The sequence below is a fragment of the Babylonia areolata genome, chromosome 19 (genome assembly GCF_041734735.1).
Source record: "Babylonia areolata isolate BAREFJ2019XMU chromosome 19, ASM4173473v1, whole genome shotgun sequence".
NCBI classification, from domain to species: domain Eukaryota; kingdom Metazoa; phylum Mollusca; class Gastropoda; order Neogastropoda; family Buccinidae; genus Babylonia; species Babylonia areolata.
Window position 1 is genome coordinate 2,325,098 of NC_134894.1, and position 18,312 is coordinate 2,343,409.

The 18,312-nt window shown below is 51.7% G+C and overlaps 1 protein-coding gene across 1 annotated transcript; it reads right to left on the bottom strand.

Annotated features, from left to right (window-relative positions):
• Positions 1-1,947: 1,947 nt before the first annotated feature.
• Positions 1,948-18,009, bottom strand: LOC143293373 (kelch-like protein 38). The gene is made up of 7 exons (XM_076604181.1): positions 17,901-18,009; positions 16,796-16,952; positions 11,238-11,472; positions 8,769-9,529; positions 8,185-8,362; positions 5,783-5,962; positions 1,948-4,598 (listed from the first exon to the last, which is right to left on the bottom strand). Exons 2-7 carry the CDS (start codon positions 16,936-16,938, stop codon positions 4,170-4,172), a joined length of 1,926 nt encoding a protein of 641 aa, XP_076460296.1. The 5' UTR covers positions 16,939-16,952; positions 17,901-18,009; the 3' UTR covers positions 1,948-4,169.
• Between the last annotated feature and the right edge of the window lie 303 nt (positions 18,010-18,312).

Below are 18,312 nucleotides of genomic sequence, written 5' to 3' on the forward strand. Positions count from 1 at the left end.
ACGGACGTTCTGTCAGTTCAGTGAGGGAGATATATCAGTCATTATTGCACGGACATTCTGTCTTAGTTCAGTGAGGGAGCTGGATATGTCAGTCATTATTGCACGGACATTCTGTCAGTTCAGTGAGGGATCTGGATATGTCAGTCATTATTGCACGGACATTCTGTCTTAGTTCAGTGAGGGAGCTGGATATGTCAGTCATTATTGCACGGACATTCTGTCAGTTCAGTGAGGGAGCTGGATATATCAGTCATTATTGCACGGACATTCTGTCTTCGTTCAGTGAGGGAGCTGGATATGTCAGTCATTATTGCACGGACATTGTCAGTTCAGTGAGGGAGCTGGATATATCAGTCATTATTGCACGGACATTCTGTCAGTTCAGTGAGGGAGCTGGATATATCAGTCATTATTGCACGGACATTCTGTCTTAGTTCAGTGAGGGATCTGGATATATCAGTCATTATTGCACGGACATTCTGTCAGTTCAGTGAGGGAGCTGGATATGTCAGTCATTATTGCACGGACATTCTGTCAGTTCAGTGAGGGAGCTGGATATGTCAGTCATTACTGCACGGACATTCTGTCTTAGAGGGATAGTCATGAAGCTGGGTATATCTGAGCGTGATGTGTTTTTAACTCTTTCCATACGAACGGCGAAAGAGACGACGTTAACAGCGTTTCACCCCAATTACCATCATCAAAATATTGCAAGCGGAAGGCTCTTATACTGAAGACGTGAACGTTGACAAAGAATACCACAATTCTGACGACGGAAGCTAAAGGTTGGGTCATTCAGACACCCACTGGACATCCGAGGGGTCTGTGTAGAGGAGAAGAGAGGACTGGCCGTACTGAGTGAGTTAACGTGCTCTCTCTACCCTGAAGAGTTTAGTAATGTATCCTGGCATTTCGGGGGTTATCGTTGTATGTTAAACGTGGACCATGTTTCAAAGAGTTTTGTAATATAGTTCAATATATCAGCTGTGGTTTTACATTCAGCACCTCCACAACCTCACTCCCTTGTGGAGGTGTTGAATGTAACCAGTCAGTGAGGGAGTGTGGTTGTGGAGATATTGAATGTAAACCAGTCAGTAAAGGGAGTGTGATTGTGGAGATATTGAATCAGTGAGGGAGTGTGGTTGTGGAGGTGTTGGATGTAAAACAGTCAGTGAGGGAGTGTGGTTGTGGAGGTGTTGAATGTAAAACCATCAGTGAGGGAGTGGAGGTGTTGAATGTAAAACCATCAGTGATGCTGTAGAGGTGTTGAATGTAAAACCATCAGTGAGGGAGTGGAGGTGTTGAATGTAAAACCATCAGTGATGCTGTAGAGGTGTTGAATGTAAAACCATCAGTGATGCTGTAGAGGTGTTGAATGTAAAACCATCAGTAATGCTGTAGAGGTGTTGAATGTAAAACCATCAGTAATGCTGTAGAGGTGTTGAATGTAAAACCATCAGTGATGCTGTAGAGGTGTTGAATGTAAAACCAGCAGTGAGGGAGTGATGCTGTAGAGGTGTTGAATGAATGCAGTAGGGAAAGGATTGGTCGGTGGAGGGTGGAGCCCAGGTGGCTGTGAGACTGCACATTGTTGTATGTTCGTTATGTCTGCTGCCGTGGGATCCTTTACGTGCTTTTGGGTGCATGCTGCACACGGGACTTCGGTTTATCGTCTCTTCTGAATGTCTAGCGTCCAGACCACAACTCAAGGTCTAATGAGGGGGAGAAAATCCACCATCATGTATTGCGGTATTGTATTGAATTGTATTGCATTGTACTGTACTGTATTGTCCGCAACACACACGCTCTCTCTCTCTCTCTCTCTCTCTCTCTCTCTCTCACACACACACACACACACACACACATACACAGAGGGAGGGAGGGGTGAGAGCGATCACAACACAACATGCACAGGAGAGAGAGAGAAAAAAACACAAAAACACGTCGTCCAGTTCACATCATTTAATGTTAGTTCACCTTCAGTCATCTCATAAAACACTATTTCACTGAAAGGCGGCATACATGAGAAAGTAGCTACATGTACTCATGGTAAACATCACATACATCACACATCAGCACCATCATTGTCTTGTATAACACCAAATAAAACCAAACAAGGAAATTCTTGGACGTACGACGGAAAACACGCCAACACGCACTGGACACTGAAATTAAGTTAAACTGTCTGCCTTCCCATCGTTAGATTGCGACACTAACGTGTGTGTGCGTGTGTGTGTGTGTGTGTGTGTAATGTCAGATGGCTTATAAAAATTGAACCGGTAACACCTCCTCCCCCCCCCCCCCCTTTCTCTCTCAATAAAACATTCGAGTTCGAGCTCTCTCTCTCTCTCTTGACATGTCCTGTGACTCGCACAGTGTCAGTTTCTCCCTGCCCCCATCAGTCAGTCAGTCAATCACAATCCTCGCCACAAGATGGTGTCATGCTCAAGCACGCGCCACAGTCACTTCTGATCCCTGGAACCACGCCCTGTTTTTCTCCCCCCACCCCCGGGAAAGTTTCCGTCCTTTCTAACCTTGAACCTTTTCTTTTCACCTCTCTCCCACTTTCTTTAATTCCCTTCAGTCAAAGGGAAGTAAACCATACGCCTCACTTCGCCGTGGACGTAAGGGAGGTAAATCCATATCTACTTCAATGGAGCTGTACGTCCTTCGCTTCGTTGACGTAAGGGAAATAAATCCAGACGGGGCGTGAACCAGAAGGACTTCTTTCCCTTGATCTGCAGGCTGAGACTGACCCGGCGAGTTGCGGAAGGTGTGGCGGTCAGAATTCATCAAGAGAAGTTACCATGGCTTAGCTCTGAGAGTTACTGCTTAGACACGCTGGCGTGCAAAGCGACAGGTTTCAGCTCTGTTTCAATCCCTCGGGGAGAGGGAGAGTGGGGGCCGGGGATGCCTTTTCTACGTGCAGTCCCCCACCCCACCCCCCCCACCCCCTTCCCTTCCTCTACACGGCTCCTTTTCTTTAGTCTGGTGACTGTCTGAGGGGTCCGGGGTTCTTGAAAGAGATGAGAAAGTGAAGGACTATTGTTCAGCCTTCACTCTGAAGGTGAAGGACTGTTGTTCAGCTTTCACTCTGAAGGTGAAGGACTATTGTTCAGCTTTCACTCTGAAGGTGAAGGACTGTTGTTCAGCTTTCACTCTGAAGGTGAAGGACTATTGTTCAGCTTTCACTCTGAAAGTGAAGGACAATTGTTCAGCTTTCACTCTGAAGGTGAAGGACTATTGTTCAGCTTTCAGTCTGAAGGTGAAGGACTATTGTTCAGCTTTCACTCTGAAGGTGAAGGACTATTGTTCAGCTTTCAGTCTGCTTGTCTTTCTACCTTTGGTTTTCGTTCTATAAAACACAATAATAAAAATCGGCCAAGGTAAGAACACTTTGAAATAATCCAAGTTATTTGATAATAAACTGGAGGCATGATTTCTTTATTACACAGAATAACACACACACACACACACACACACACACACACACACACACAAGTGCGATCACATACACACATATTCGCACACATTCGCACAAACTCTCTGTCTCTCTCTCTCTCGCTCGCTCTCTCTCTCTCTCTCAAATATGGAGCATGTACAACCAAGATTATTCACAGCCACAGTGACAATGTCTGATTCTTTCAATATCAAGAGTGGAAAAGGTTCAGATCAGTCCTGCAAGCGGAATACAAGCAGCCATGTTTGAAATATGCACAGAGGAGATGATGAACGTGTCAAATGGCCCTTTCGTCAATCTGCCTGTGGAAGAGAAAAAAAAAAACTGTTCTCATCAGCATCTTCGTCCTCTGTCTACTAATGAACTCAGACACAGCGTGATGATCTAAAGTATTGTAATAAAGTCTTGGATTATGGTAATGAAAACTTTTCAGATAAATATATCACTCAAAGTAATATGATAAATGTCTCAGCTTCATATACGAAAACTATTATAGTAATGCCAGCATGAACAAAACGACAAAAAATCCTTTTTTTCTGATTAGCGGGTGTTCATAGCCAGCTGAAAGTTCAAGTAGGTTTATCAAGAAATAATGTAAAATAATGCCGAATAAACACAGCGCAGCGCAGTGAAAATAAAGCAGCGAGGCAGTACAAACAATAGAAAACCACACAAACATACACCAACCCTTAACAACCCATGATGCCCCTCAAACACCACCTCCACCACCACTACCGGAACCGGTACTACCACCACCACTACCGGAACCGCTTCTCCCACTAGAGCCGGAACCGGAAATGACGACGCCGCTGGCTGTAACTTCCTGCAGCTGCTTGACGTTCAGCATGGCGGCGACACAGGTCACGTGACAGCCGAATGGCACGTTGCGCGTGACCCGGCTCCACGTGTTGCTCAGCAGGTCGTAACGGTGCAGGTCCCGGGACTCGATCATGGGCATGCGGCGACCCAGGCCGCTGCTGCTGGCCCGGCGGAGGGTCTGCCTGACGCCGCCACACACGTAGAGGTCGCTGCCCACCTGGGCTACCGAGCTGAACTTGCGCTCGTCGGGAAAGTCCTCGCCACGCTGCCACCTGTTGGTGTCGGGGTCGTACACCTCCACGGACACCAAGTTGGCCGTCTGGGAGGGGGACAGAGGGGAGGGGGGGTGGAGAAGGGGGGGTGGAAGGCAAAGCGTTGTGAGTTTGAACCACAGACACCCAACATTCAAAGACAATGGTATATTTCGCATGTCCATCTTAAAAAAAAAAAGAAAAAAAAGTTTGTGGGTGTGTCAGTGTTGTCTCAGACTGGTCCCTTAGAGAGGTGGGTGTCAATGTCACACCCTAATTCAACACATGCTTCGTGTTCCGCATTAACGTAACAATAAATAGATAAATGAATAATAAATAAAATAAAATAAGCAAAAAAACAAACAAAAAACAAAACAAAACAAAAAAACACTGTCCATCCTCCGGCCTCTTGGGTTTACGCCAATTTAATGCATCTCTTCCCTTATTTTTTTCCAAGCAGATGTGGTGTAGCGTGTATGGGTCATTCTGCACGTATGAACACCTTGAAACAGAAACTGAAGCTACGAATCATCCTGCACATACTGATTTCGTTCCTGCAACGTCGCTTTTTTGTAATAAATTGATTAATCAAATATTGTTTATTACACTTTTTTTTTAATGATGTATTCCCGATGATTTTCTTTTCCCATGTATTTTCTTTATTTTTGTGTTTCTTCGTGAATTCATAATTATGCACATATACGCAAAAAACAAATAGAAGGAAGTTTGAAAAAAAAAAAAATCAAATACTGTTTATCAGAATTTTTTTTTCAGGCGAAGTGGGGTTGGGAAACAATAGAACTATCTTAGCACCGCTGTATTTGCTTGGGTGATAAAAATATTCCTAAGTCTAAGCGAAGTCCATTGTCTAACTTGGAAAATTCTTATCTTTCAGCACACGAAGCGCTGCAAAAAGACCGCTGATTTCAGCAAGCCCAGGTTCCCAAACCAATACTTCAGTTTCAGTTTAAAAGAGGTGTCAAGGCGTCCAGAGTCATCCATATACGCTACACCGCATTAGCTTAAAAGTTGTATATCTGTAAACGGAGACCTACACATAAACCAAAAGCATTATTCAGGTCTTGCGGTCCTTCCACAGGGTTGTATAAAACATCAACATTAAATCAAATAACTTTTCTAAAGAAGGAAAAACACACTGAAAATTCTCTAAAAAGGATGATCCGCACAAGCCAGATGACTGAAAAAAATAAAATAAAATAAGAAGAGTCATGGGGAAGAAGCGCTGTCCTACCTGGTTGCATCCGCCCAGCACGTACATCTTGTCGTTGAAGGTGAAGGCCGAACACTCGGCTCTGGCTGCCGACATCCGGGTGTCCAGCAGGCTCCACGTGTCACGGTTGACATGGTAACAGATGACGGTGTTCAGGTAACAACCCTCGTCATCAATACCGCCGAACAGGTAGACACAGTCCTGCGGCAAATCAAATCAGGTATCGTGTCGTGTCGTGTCGTGTCGCGTCGTGTCTTGTCTTGTCTTGTCTTGTCGTGCCGTGCTGAGTCGCGTCGCGTCGCGTCGTGGCGTGTCGCGTCGTGTGTCGTGTCGTGTCGTACTGTAGTGTCGTGTCGTCTCGCGTGTCGCGTCGCGTCGCGTCGCGTCGTCTCGTGTCGTGTCGTGGCGTGACGTGGCGTGGAGTGGAGTGGCGTGGCGTGTGTTGTCGTGTCGCGTTTCGTTTCGTTACGTTTCGCTCCGTTCCGTTGAATTGCATTGGCTGTGATATGTATGTTGATCACTGTTCGCCATGAACTGACCCTGTGTACAGTGATGTGGTGTGCATGTTGATCACTGTTCGCCATGAACTAACTGACCCTGTGTACAGTGATGTGGTGTGTATGTTCATCACTGTTCGCAATTGAACTGACCCTGTGTACAGTGATGTGGTGTGTATGTCCATCACTGTTCGCCATGAACTGACTCTGTGCACAGTGATGTGGTGTGTATGTCCATCACTGTTCGCCATGAACTGACCCTGTGTACAGTGATGTGGTGTGTATGTTCATCACTGTTCGCCATGAACTGACCCTGTGTACAGTGATGTGGTGTGTATGTTGATCACTGTTCGCCATGAACTGACCCTGTGCACAGTGATGTGGTGTGTATGTTGATCACTGTTCGCCATGAACTGACTGACCCTGTGCACAGTGATGTGGTGTGTATGTTGATCACTGTTCGCCATGAACTGACTGACCCTGTGCACAGTGATGTGGTGTGTATGTCCAGCACTGTTCGCCATGAACTGACCCTGTGCACAGTGATGTGGTGTGTATGTCCAGCACTGTTCGCCATGAACTGACCCTGTGTACAGTGATGTGGTGTGTATGTCCAGCACTGTTCGCCATGAACTGACCCTGTGTACAGTGATGTGGTGTGTATGTCCATCACTGTTCGCCATGAACTGACCCTGAACACAGTGATGTGGTGTGTATGTCCATCACTGTTCGCCATGAACTGACCCTGTGTACAGTGATGTGGTGTGTATGTTCATCACTGTTCGCCATGAACTGACCCTGTGCACAGTGATGTGGTGTGTATGTTGATCACTGTTCGCCATGAACTGACTCTGTGTACAGTGATGTGGTGTGTATGTCCATCACTGTTCGCCATGAACTGACCCTGTGCACAGTGATGTGGTGTGTATGTTGATCACTGTTCGCCATGAACTGACCCTGTGTACAGTGATGTGGTGTGTATGTTGATCACTGTTCGCCATGAACTGACCCTGTGTACAGTGATGTGGTGTGTATGTCCATCACTGTTCGCCATGAACTGACCCTGTGTACAGTGATGTGGTGTGTATGTCCATCACTGTTCGCCATGAACTGACCCTGTGTACTGTGATGTGGTGAGTGATGTGGTGTGTATGTCCAGCACTGTTCGCCATGAACTGACTGACCCTGTGCACAGTGATGTGGTGTGTATGTCCATCACTGTTCGCCATGAACTCACCCTGTGCACAGTGATGTGGTGAGTGGTGTGTTGTGTATGTCCAGCACTGTTCGCCATGAACTGACCCTGTGCACAGTGATGTGGTGTGTATGTCCATCACTGTTCGCCATGAACTGACTGACCCTGTGCACAGTGATGTGGTGTGTATGTCCAGCACTGTTCGCCCTGAACTGACCCTGTGCACAGTGATGTGGTGTGTATGTCCAGCACTGTTCGCCATGAACGCACCCTGTGCACAGTGATGTGGTGTGTATGTCCAGCACTGTTCGCCATGAACTGACCCTGTGCACAGTGATGTGGTGTGTATGTCCAGCACTGTTCGCCATGAACTGACCCTGTGCACAGTGATGTGGTGTGTATGTCCAGCACTGTTCGCCATGAACTGACCCTGTGCACAGTGATGTGGTGAGTGATGTGGTGTGTGCCATGAACTGACCCTGTGCACAGTGATGTGGTGTGTATGTCCAGCACTGTTCGCCATGAACTGACCCTGTGCACAGTGATGTGGTGTGTATGTCCATCACTGTTCGCCATGAGCTGACCCTGTGCAGAGTGATGTGGTGTGTGCCATGAACTGACCCTGTGCACAGTGATGTGATGAGCGATGTGGTGTGTGCCATGAACTGACCCTGTGCACAGTGATGTGGTGAGTGATGTGGTGAGTGATGTGGTGTGTGCCATGAACTGACCCTGTGCACAGTGGCGGCGTGATGAGCGATGCCCACAGGCATGGAGTCCAGCGTGGTCCAGGCGTTGACCTCCGGGTGGTAGAGTTCACAGGAGTCCAGGGGCGGGTACCCCGGGTAGGTGTTGTACCCGCCAAACACCATCACCTGGTTGTCTCTGGTGCAGATGGCGTGGGAACACCTGGTGGCGGTGGGTACATTGTCGTCAGCAGTACACGGGCGTTCTGGCTTGGGCTGGGTTGGGTTGGGCTGAGCTGGGCTGGGTTGGGTTGGGTAAGCTTGGTTGGGTTAGTTTGGCTTGGGTTGGGCTGGGCTGAAATGGGTGGGGTAGGGTTGGGTTAGCTTGGGTTGCGTTAGTTTGGGCTGGGTGGGTTGGGTTGGCTTCAACGGGAAATAGTTCGATTGGGTTGTCTTTTTGTTGTGTTGGGTTGGACTGAGGTGTGGTGGGTTGTATCACACACACACACACACACACACACACACACACACACACACACAGAGAGAGAGAGAGAGAGAGAGAGAGACAGAGAAGCAGACAGACAGAGCCACAGAGACAGAGACAGAGTAACAGAAACAAATGCAGCTACCTGGCAGAGTTCATGGGAGCACAGGTCTGCCACAGTCCATGTCGCTGGTCGTACCTCATCACCGTGTTCATGGCCTGCCCGTGGTCGTCAAAGTGGTAGTGGTCAAAGAAGATCCCCCCCACGAAGAAAATGCCCCCCTCCTGGGTGACCACCAGGCGGAAGTGATCAATCTTGTACTTGTAGTCAAAGGTCGGGTGGTGCCGGATGGACAGGTAGCTGGTCTGGCTGTCGGGGTCAAAGGCCGTGAACGACCTCTCGCTCTCACTGCCCGCTCCCCCAGAGAAGACGAGCAGGACCTTGTTGAACATCCCGTTCCGGCGCTTGGTGTTGACCTGCATGTCATCGTCTCCCTCGTCCTCGGGGTCTTCCCCGGCCTGGGACATGCCCTGGCGGATCCTGTACAGGTTGGAGATGGTGACCAGCCCCCGGCAGTAGGGGTCCCTGTTCACCAGGGGGTTCATCAGCACGTCAGACTCCACGTACTCCCTGGAGAGCAGGGGCAGGCGGACGAGCTGGAAGAGCTTGGTGAAGTGACGGTGGCGGTCCTCGATGTCGTGACGGACCCAGAGCATCACGGCCTCGTACACCACCTCCTCCTCACTGACGTTGAGGCGGTCGTCCTGCACCAGGTCCCGGAAGACGGTGAAAGGCAGCAGCTGCAGAGTGCCCATGGCCAGCAGCTCCGTGAAGTGGTCCATGACGAACTGCCGGACTGCCTCCTTCAGGGTGCTCAGGTTGTGGAAGTCTGCGTAGGCCAGGACCTGCGGAAGGAGTGGTTTCTGTGTGTGTGTGTGCGTGTGTGTGTGTGTGTGTGTGTGTGTGTGTGTGTGTGTGTGTGTGTGTGTGTAATACACATACATATATTTGCACTACCTCCTAGCGCTGTAGCTCTGGGGGCTAACTGGCCTTTGGGGACCATCCCCAGTGCTGACTGTCCTAAAGCCCTCTTGGCCGAGAGAGTGGGGATGTAACTTGGGCAAGGCACGCTCCACCATAATCAAATTCTAGCCCAGATAGTTGGGACAGCAGTTACCTCCTCTGCTGTTCTGGTGGTCATAGTCTAAAACGACAGACTGTCATACATAGATATATATATATATATATATATAGAGAGAGAGAGAGAGAGAGAGAGAGAGAGAGAATTGTGTGTGTGTGTGTGTGTGTGTGTGTGTGTGTGTGTGTGTGTGTGTGTGTGTGTGTGTGTTGTTGTTGTTGTTGTTCTTCTTCTTCTTCTTCTTCATCTTCTTCTTCATCTTCTTCTTCTTCTTCTTCTTCTTCTTTTTAAGGGGGAGGGGGGAGGGCGGTGGAGATGGGGGGAGGGGGTATGATCATGGCTCTGTAGATCGGACAGCTCGTTTTGAGTGTTTGACACAGATATCGACATAAACAGACAGACACAAACACTGACACACACACAAACACTGACACATACACCAATCGTGACACAAACATAAACACAGACACTGACACAGACACTGAGACAAACACTGGCAGGTACGAACACTGGCATAGACGAAGACACAGAGAAGAATCAACCCCACCCCAAACACCACCACCACCACCCCAAACACCACCACCACCACCCCAAACACCACCACCACCACCACCACCACAACCTCCACCACCACCACCACCACCATCACCACCACCACCACCACCACCACCATCACCACCACCCCAAACACCACCACCACCATCACCACCATCACCACCACATCCACCAACACCACCACAACCTCCACCACCACCACCACCACCATCACCACCACCACCACCACCACCACCACCACCATCACCACCACCACCATCACCACCACCTCCACCACCACCACCACCACCCCAAACACCACCACCACCACCCCAAACACCACCACCACCACCACCACAACCTCCACCACCACCACCACAACCTCCACCACCACCACCACCATCACCACCACCACCATCACCACCACCACCATCACCACCACCATCACCACCACCACCACCACCACCATCATCACCACCACAACCTCCACTACCACCACCATCATCACCACCATCACCACCACCACCACCACAACCTCCACCACCACCACCATCACCACCACCATCACCACCATAATCACCACCACAACCTCCACCACCACCACCATCATCACCACCATGACCACCACCACCACCACCACCACCACCACCATCACACCACCACCACTCACCACCACAACCTCCACTACCACCACCATCATCACCACCATCACCACCACCACCACCACAACCTCCACCACCACCACCATCACCACCACCATCACCACCATAATCACCACCACAACCTCCACCACCACCACCATCATCACCACCATCACCACCTCCACCACCACCACCACCACCACCACCACCACCAACAACAACAACAGAAACAAGAGGAGGAGGAGGAAGAAGAAGAAGAAGACCCCCCTATCCCACCACGAAAAACCAAAAAACCCAGACCTCGACACAGTTGTCCAGAGTGAGGGCCTGCACCATGTGCATTTCCAGAAAGTCCACCAGGCAGTCCACCTGCAGCATGCTGGCTGCCGTCATCAGCTCCTCCACCGTCTCGTGCCTCACCGTCACGTGACCACGGTACAGGTACGTCACCAGCTCGCGCAGCGTCTCGCCCGTCACGTCCTGCAGGGTGACGTCACTCTGACAGCTCTCGCTGACGTCAGTGGTGAACATGGCCCTGAAGGGAGACACAGAATACTTTGTTCATCTCAACATGAGAAATTCTTTTGTGGTGTAATACACATAAAGAACACACGAGAATCATACATGAAATGCTTAGATGTCAACCTACAGCGACCAATGTATACATTCAATAATCACAATAGACAACAAAAACACAACAAAAACCATTAAAAGATTACTTGGAGTAAGCAATATATACATACTCCATATTCGTGCAATGATAATCAGAGTCACAGGACAGCCATAAGATACCCCATACTAAAACTAAACGTACACATTTGATAACATTATGCACCCCCGAAAATGGAGTATGGCTGCCTACATGGCGGGGTAAAAACGGTCATACACGTAAAAGCCCACTCGTGTACACAGGAGTGAACGTGGGAGCAGCCCACGAACGAAGCAGAAGAAGAAGAAGATAACATTATGCAATTCAACCATAATTGGAGTATGGTGCCATATTCCACGCACATACACACAAGGGAGAAGTATGTATATAATGTATGTTGGAATATATGTTGATATGTATGCATACATTGTGCTTCTGTGTGTATATAGTTTGCTAGGCACATTTTGGTATGCACATGTAACATTGATGTAATGTGTTATGTATAATCCCCAATGTTTTGTAAAGGCAGTTTTCTGTACAGAGTGCACCATAATAATCTATTAATATCATCAGCAGCACCACCACCACCACCACCACCGTCATTATTATTTCTAAGATTAAAAAAAAAAAAGATAAGGAGAAAAAGAAAGAAGAGTAAGGGCAGGGCAAGGCGAGGCACGTGAGGCAAGGCACGTGAGGCAATGCAAGGCGAGGCACGTGAGGCAAGGCACGTGAGGCAATGCAAGGCAAGGCACGTGAGGCAAGGCACGTGAGGCAATGCAAGGCAAGGCACGTGAGGCAAGGCACGTGAGGCAATGCAAGGCGAGGCACGTGAGGCAAGGCACGTGAGGCAATGCAAGGCAAGGCACGTGAGGCAAGGCACGTGAGGCAATGCAAGGCGAGGCACGTGAGACAATGCAAGGCGAGGCACGTGAGGCAATGCAAGGCGAGGCACGTGAGGCAATGCAAGGCGAGGCACGTGAGGCAAGGCAAGGCACGTGAGGCAATGCAAGGCGAGGCACGTGAGGCAATGCAAGGCGAGGCACGTGAGGCAATGCAAGGCGAGGCACGTGAGGCAATGCAAGGCGAGGCACGTGAGGCAATGCAAGGCAAGGCAAGGCAAGGAAGGGCAAGGCAAGGCACGTGAGACAATGCAAGGCGAGGCACGTGAGGCAATGCAAGGCGAGGCACGTGAGGCAAGGCAAGGCACGTGAGGCAATGCAAGGCGAGGCACGTGAGGCAATGCAAGCCGAGGCACGTGAGGCAAGGCAAGGCACGTGAGGCAATGCAAGGCGAGGCACGTGAGGCAATGCAAGGCGAGGCACGTGAGGCAATGCAAGGCGAGGCACGTGAGGCAAGGCAAGGCACGTGAGGCAAGGCAAGGCGAGGCACGTGAGACAATGCAAGGCAAGGCACGTGAGGCAAGGCACGTGAGGCAAGGCAAGGCGAGGCACGTGAGGCAATGCAAGGCGAGGCACGTGAGGCAAGGCAAGGCACGTGAGGCAAGGCAAGGCGAGGCACGTGAGACAATGCAAGGCAAGGCACGTGAGGCAATGCAAGGCAAGGCACGTGAGGCAATGCAAGGCAAGGCACGTGAGGCAAGGCAAGGCACGTGAGGCAATGCAAGGCGAGGCACGTGAGACAATGCAAGACAAGGCACGTGAGGCAATGCAAGGCAAGGCACGTGAGGCAATGCAAGGCAAGGCACGTGAGGCAATGCAAGGCGAGGCACGTGAGGCAATGCAAGGCGAGGCACGTGAAGCAATGCAAGGCGAGGCACGTGAGGCAATGCAAGGCGAGGCACGTGAGGCAATGCAAGGCGAGGCACGTGAGGCAATGCAAGGCAAGGCAAGGCAAGGCAGGGCAAGGCAAGGCACGTGAGACAATGCAAGGCGAGGCACGTGAGGCAATGCAAGGCGAGGCACGTGAGGCAAGGCAAGGCACGTGAGGCAATGCAAGGCGAGGCACGTGAGGCAATGCAAGGCGAGGCACGTGACGCAAGGCAAGGCACGTGAGGCAATGCAAGGCGAGGCACGTGAGGCAAGGCAAGGCACGTGAGGCAAGGCAAGGCGAGGCACGTGAGACAATGCAAGGCGAGGCACGTGAGGCAAGGCAAGGCACGTGAGGCAAGGCAAGGCGAGGCACGTGAGACAATGCAAGGCGAGGCACGTGAGGCAAGGCGAGGCACGTGAGGCAAGGCAAGGCGAGGCACGTGAGACAATGCAAGGCAAGGCACGTGAAGCAATGCAAGGCAAGGCACTTGAGGCAATGCAAGGCAAGGCACGTGAGGCAAGGCAAGGCACGTGAGGCAATGCAAGGCGAGGCACGTGAGGCAATGCAAGGCAAGGCACGTGAGGCAATGCAAGGCAAGGCACGTGAGGCAATGCAAGGCGAGGCACGTGAGGCAATGCAAGGCGAGGCACGTGAGGCAATGCAAGGCAAGGCACGTGAGGCAATGCAAGGCAAGGCACGTGAGGCAATGCAAGGCGAGGCACGTGAGGCAATGCAAGGCGAGGCACGTGAGGCAATGCAAGGCGAGGCACGTGAGGCAATGCAAGGCGAGGCACGTGAGGCAATGCAAGGCAAGGCACGTGAGGCAATGCAAGGCAAGGCACGTGAGGCAATGCAAGGCGAGGCACGTGAGGCAATGCAAGGCAAGGCACGTGAGGCAATGCAAGGCAAGGCACGTGAGGCAATGCAAGGCGAGGCACGTGAGGCAATGCAAGGCAAGGCACGTGAGGCAATGCAAGGCGAGGCACGTGAGGCAATGCAAGGCAAGGCAAGGCAAGGCAGGGCAAGGCAAGGCACGTGAGACAATGCAAGGCGAGGCACGTGAGGCAATGCAAGGCGAGGCACGTGAGGCAATGCAAGGCGAGGCACGTGAGGCAAGGCAAGGCAAGGCACGTGAGGCAATACACGGCGAGGCACGTGAGGCAAGGCAAGGCAAGGCACGTGAGACAATGCAAGGCGAGGCACGTGAGGCAATGCAAGGCGAGGCACGTGAGGCAATGCAAGGCGAGGCACGTGAGGCAAGGCAAGGCAAGGCACGTGAGGCAATACACGGCGAGGCACGTGAGGCAATGCAAGGCAAGGCACGTGAGGCAATGCAAGGCGAGGCACGTGAGGCAATGCAAGGCAAGGCACGTGAGGCAATGCAAGGCGAGGCACGTGAGGCAATGCAAGGCAAGGCACGTGAGGCAATGCAAGGCGAGGCACGTGAGGCAAGGCAAGGCACGTGAGGCAATGCAAGGCGAGGTGCTGACCGTCATCATCAGCATTGTCCAAGTGAGCACGTCATGAACTTTTCTCTCTCTCTTTTTTTTCTTTTTTTTTTCTCCTTTTTTCCCCCCTTTTTTTTCGGGAGGGGAATGGGGGTGGGGGTGGTGTTACAAGTACACCGTGTTCGTTCGTTCTTTAGTTTAGCGTCTTTTCACTATCACTGATATTAGACGATTAAAAATTAAAAAAAAATAAAAATTTGGGGGGGGACAGAAAAGGTAGAAAACTACAAAAAAAACAACAAAAAAACATAACTAACATGCAGTTACATTTAACAATAACAATTCAATAATGATAATAATAATCACAAAAACCATTAACACAATTGTGAAGTGCATTAAAGGAATGTAGAAACAGGGCTATGAACTAATGCCTGTTCGACCATAAGAACCTCGTCAGAAATAACTTTCCAAAAATCATCTGCAGAACAGTTATTCTCTTTGAAATACTTGGGCAAGAAGGTACGTAACTGCTGACAGTGAAACAAACAATGATGCAAGCTGAACTGCACCGTGTGTGTGTATGTGTGTGTGTGTGTGTGTGTGTGTGTGTGTGTGTGTGTGTGTGTGTGTGTGTGTGCCTGTGTGTATGTGTGTGTGTGGGGGGGGGGGGGGGGGGGGAAGGAGTGTGTGCACGCTTGTGTGCATTATGGGAGAGTGTGCACATGCGTGTGTGGTTGTATATGTGATATGCGTGCGCATTCGTGTCTTTGTGCATATATGTGTTCATGTATTTGTTTGTTTGTTGCAGTTTAAGCATCTTTTAAGCTACATGCACGGTCCTTTCACTCCATTCCACGTTCATCTCATTGCAGTGACAAGTCACGGCACGGCACAACACAACACGACTCCACTCGATACGACACGACGAAAAAGAAAACGACACAACACGACAGAACTTGACACGACACAACAGCACAACACGGCACAACTCAACGTAATACGACACAACACAACACAGTACAGCACAGAACAACACGACTCAACACAACACGACACAATACAACACAACACGACACAGCACGATACGACACATGACTCAACTGAAGCAGGGACTGATGGCGGCCAGCACATTACGATGGCACGGTACGGCACGACACGACACGACACGACACGACACGACACAGCGGGACACGACACTACACGATGTCACACGACACAATACTGACACGTGACTGACCTGAAGTAGGGACTGCTGGCAGCCAGCACATTACGGTGACACGACACGACACAACACGACACGACACGATACGACACGACACGACAGGTGACTGACCTGAAGTAGGGACTGCTGGCAGCCAGCAGATTACGGTGACACGACACGACACGACACGACACGATACGACACGACACGACACGACACGGCACGTGACTGACCTGAAGTAGGGACTGCTGGCAGCCAGCACATTACGGTGACACGACACGACACGACACGCCACGACGCGACACGACACGACACGACGCGACGCGACGCGACACGACGCGACACGACACGACACGACACGACACGACACGACACGACGCGACACGACACGACACGACACGACACGACACGACACGACACGACGCGACACGACACGACACGACGCGACACGACACGACACGACGCGACACGACGCGACAGGTGACTGACCTGAAGTAGGGACTGCTGGCAGACAGCACATTACTGTACGGTGACACGACACGATACGACACGACACGGCACGTGACTGACCTGAAGTAGGGACTGCTGGCAGCCAGCACATTACGGTGACACGACACGACACGACAATACACGCCACGACGCGACACGACACGACACGACGCGACACGACACGACGCGACACGACACGACACGACGTGACAGGTGACTGACCTGAAGTAGGGACTGCTGGCAGCCAGCACATTACGGTGACACGACACGACACGACACGACACGGCACGTGACTGACCTGAAGTAGGGACTGCTGGCAGCCAGCACATTACGGTGACACGGCACGCGCGTGTTTCCCGCCACCAGAGTGACGTCAGTCAGCAGACAGCTGTCGTACAGGTCCTGTAGGCCTTGCAGCACTCGCTGCTGTTGGCTGTTCATCCTGGTGGTGTCCCCTGCACCCCGGGCACGTCCGTCAGTGTGGTGTGGGTCAGTGTGGTGTGGGTCAGTGTGGTGTGGGTCAGTGTGGTGTGGCCCTGTGGGTCAGTGTGGTGTGGGTCAGTGTGGTGTGGGTCAGTGTGGTGTGGCCCTGTGGGTCAGTGTGGTGTGGCCGTGTGGGTCAGTGTGGTGTGGGTCAGTGTGGTGTGGGTCAGTGTGGTGTGGCCCTGTGGGTCAGTGTGGTGTGGGTCAGTGTGGTGTGGCCGTGTGGGTCAGTGTGGTGTGGCCGTGTGGGTCAGTGTGGTGTGGGTCAGTGTGGTGTGGCCGTGTGGGTCAGTGTGGTGTGGCCGTGTGGGTCAGTGTGGTGTGGGTCAGTGTGGTGTGGCCGTGTGGGGCAGTGTGGTGTGGCCCTGTGGGTCAGTGTGGTGTGGGTCAGTGTGGTGTGGCCGTGTGGGGCAGTGTGGTGTGGGTCAGTGTGGTGTGGCCGTGGCCGTGTGGGGCAGTGTGGTGTGGCCCTGTGGGGCAGTGTGGTGTGGCCGTGTGGGTCAGTGTGGTGTGGCCGTGGCCGTGTGGGGCAGTGTGGTGTGGCCGTGTGGGTCAGTGTGGTGTGGCCCTGTGGGACAGTGTGGTGTGGGTCAGTGTGGTGTGGGTCAGTGTGGTGTGGCCGTGTGGGGCAGTGTGGTGTGGGTCAGTGTGGTGTGGCCGTGTGGGTCAGTGTGGTGTGGGTCAGTGTGGTGTGGCCGTGTGGGGCAGTGTGGTGTGGCCCTGTGGGTCAGTGTGGTGTGGCCCTGTTGGACAGTGTGGTGTGGGTCAGTGTGGTGTGGGTCAGTGTGGTGTGGCCGTGTGGGGCAGTGTGGTGTGGCCCTGTGGGTCAGTGTGGTGTGGCCCTGTGGGTCAGTGTGGTGTGCCGGGAGGTCCTGTGAGGCAGTGTCGGTCAGGCGTTGGCCTTGTGGTCCAGGGCTCACCAGTGGTCAGGGTTCGTGGCCCCGTTTCGCCATGGGTGTTGTGCGTGTCCTCAGGAAGAGCACCCCACCTGGAATGGTTTTCCCTCCCTCACTCCACCCAGGTGTGAATCAGTCCCTGCATTCAGTTGGGGCAGGAGGGGCAGAACGAGGGGAGAGGACGGGGTACCGCCTTCCTGTGCCGCCCAGCCCTGGACACAGGAGATTTGAATTCAATGCTCCGATGTCCGAAAAGCTATGGGACCTTGAACCTTAACTTTAACCTTGACCTATGTACAGTACATGCTCTTTGGATGGATGACAGCCTGGGCTGTACGAGACTTTATTTATAAAGACGACAGTCGGCGTCAGGATGGTTCCCGAAGAAAACTAGCCCCTAAGGCTGTAGCATTAAGGGCCATGTACTACACACACA

What these genes read in the sequence shown, in the direction of transcription:
- LOC143293373 (XM_076604181.1), bottom strand. Translation starts at nt 16,938, where the DNA reads ATGAACAGCCAACAGCAGCGAGTGCTGCAAGGCCTACAGGACCTGTAC. An exon ending in GCCAGCAGTCCCTACTTCAG is followed by an intron (nt 11,473 to 16,795) that starts GTCAGTCACGTG and finishes GTCTCCCTTCAG; the next exon opens with GGCCATGTTCACCACTGACG. An exon ending in ACGCCGCCACTGTGCACAGG is followed by an intron (nt 5,963 to 8,184) that starts GTCAGTTCATGG and finishes GATTTGCCGCAG; the next exon opens with GACTGTGTCTACCTGTTCGG.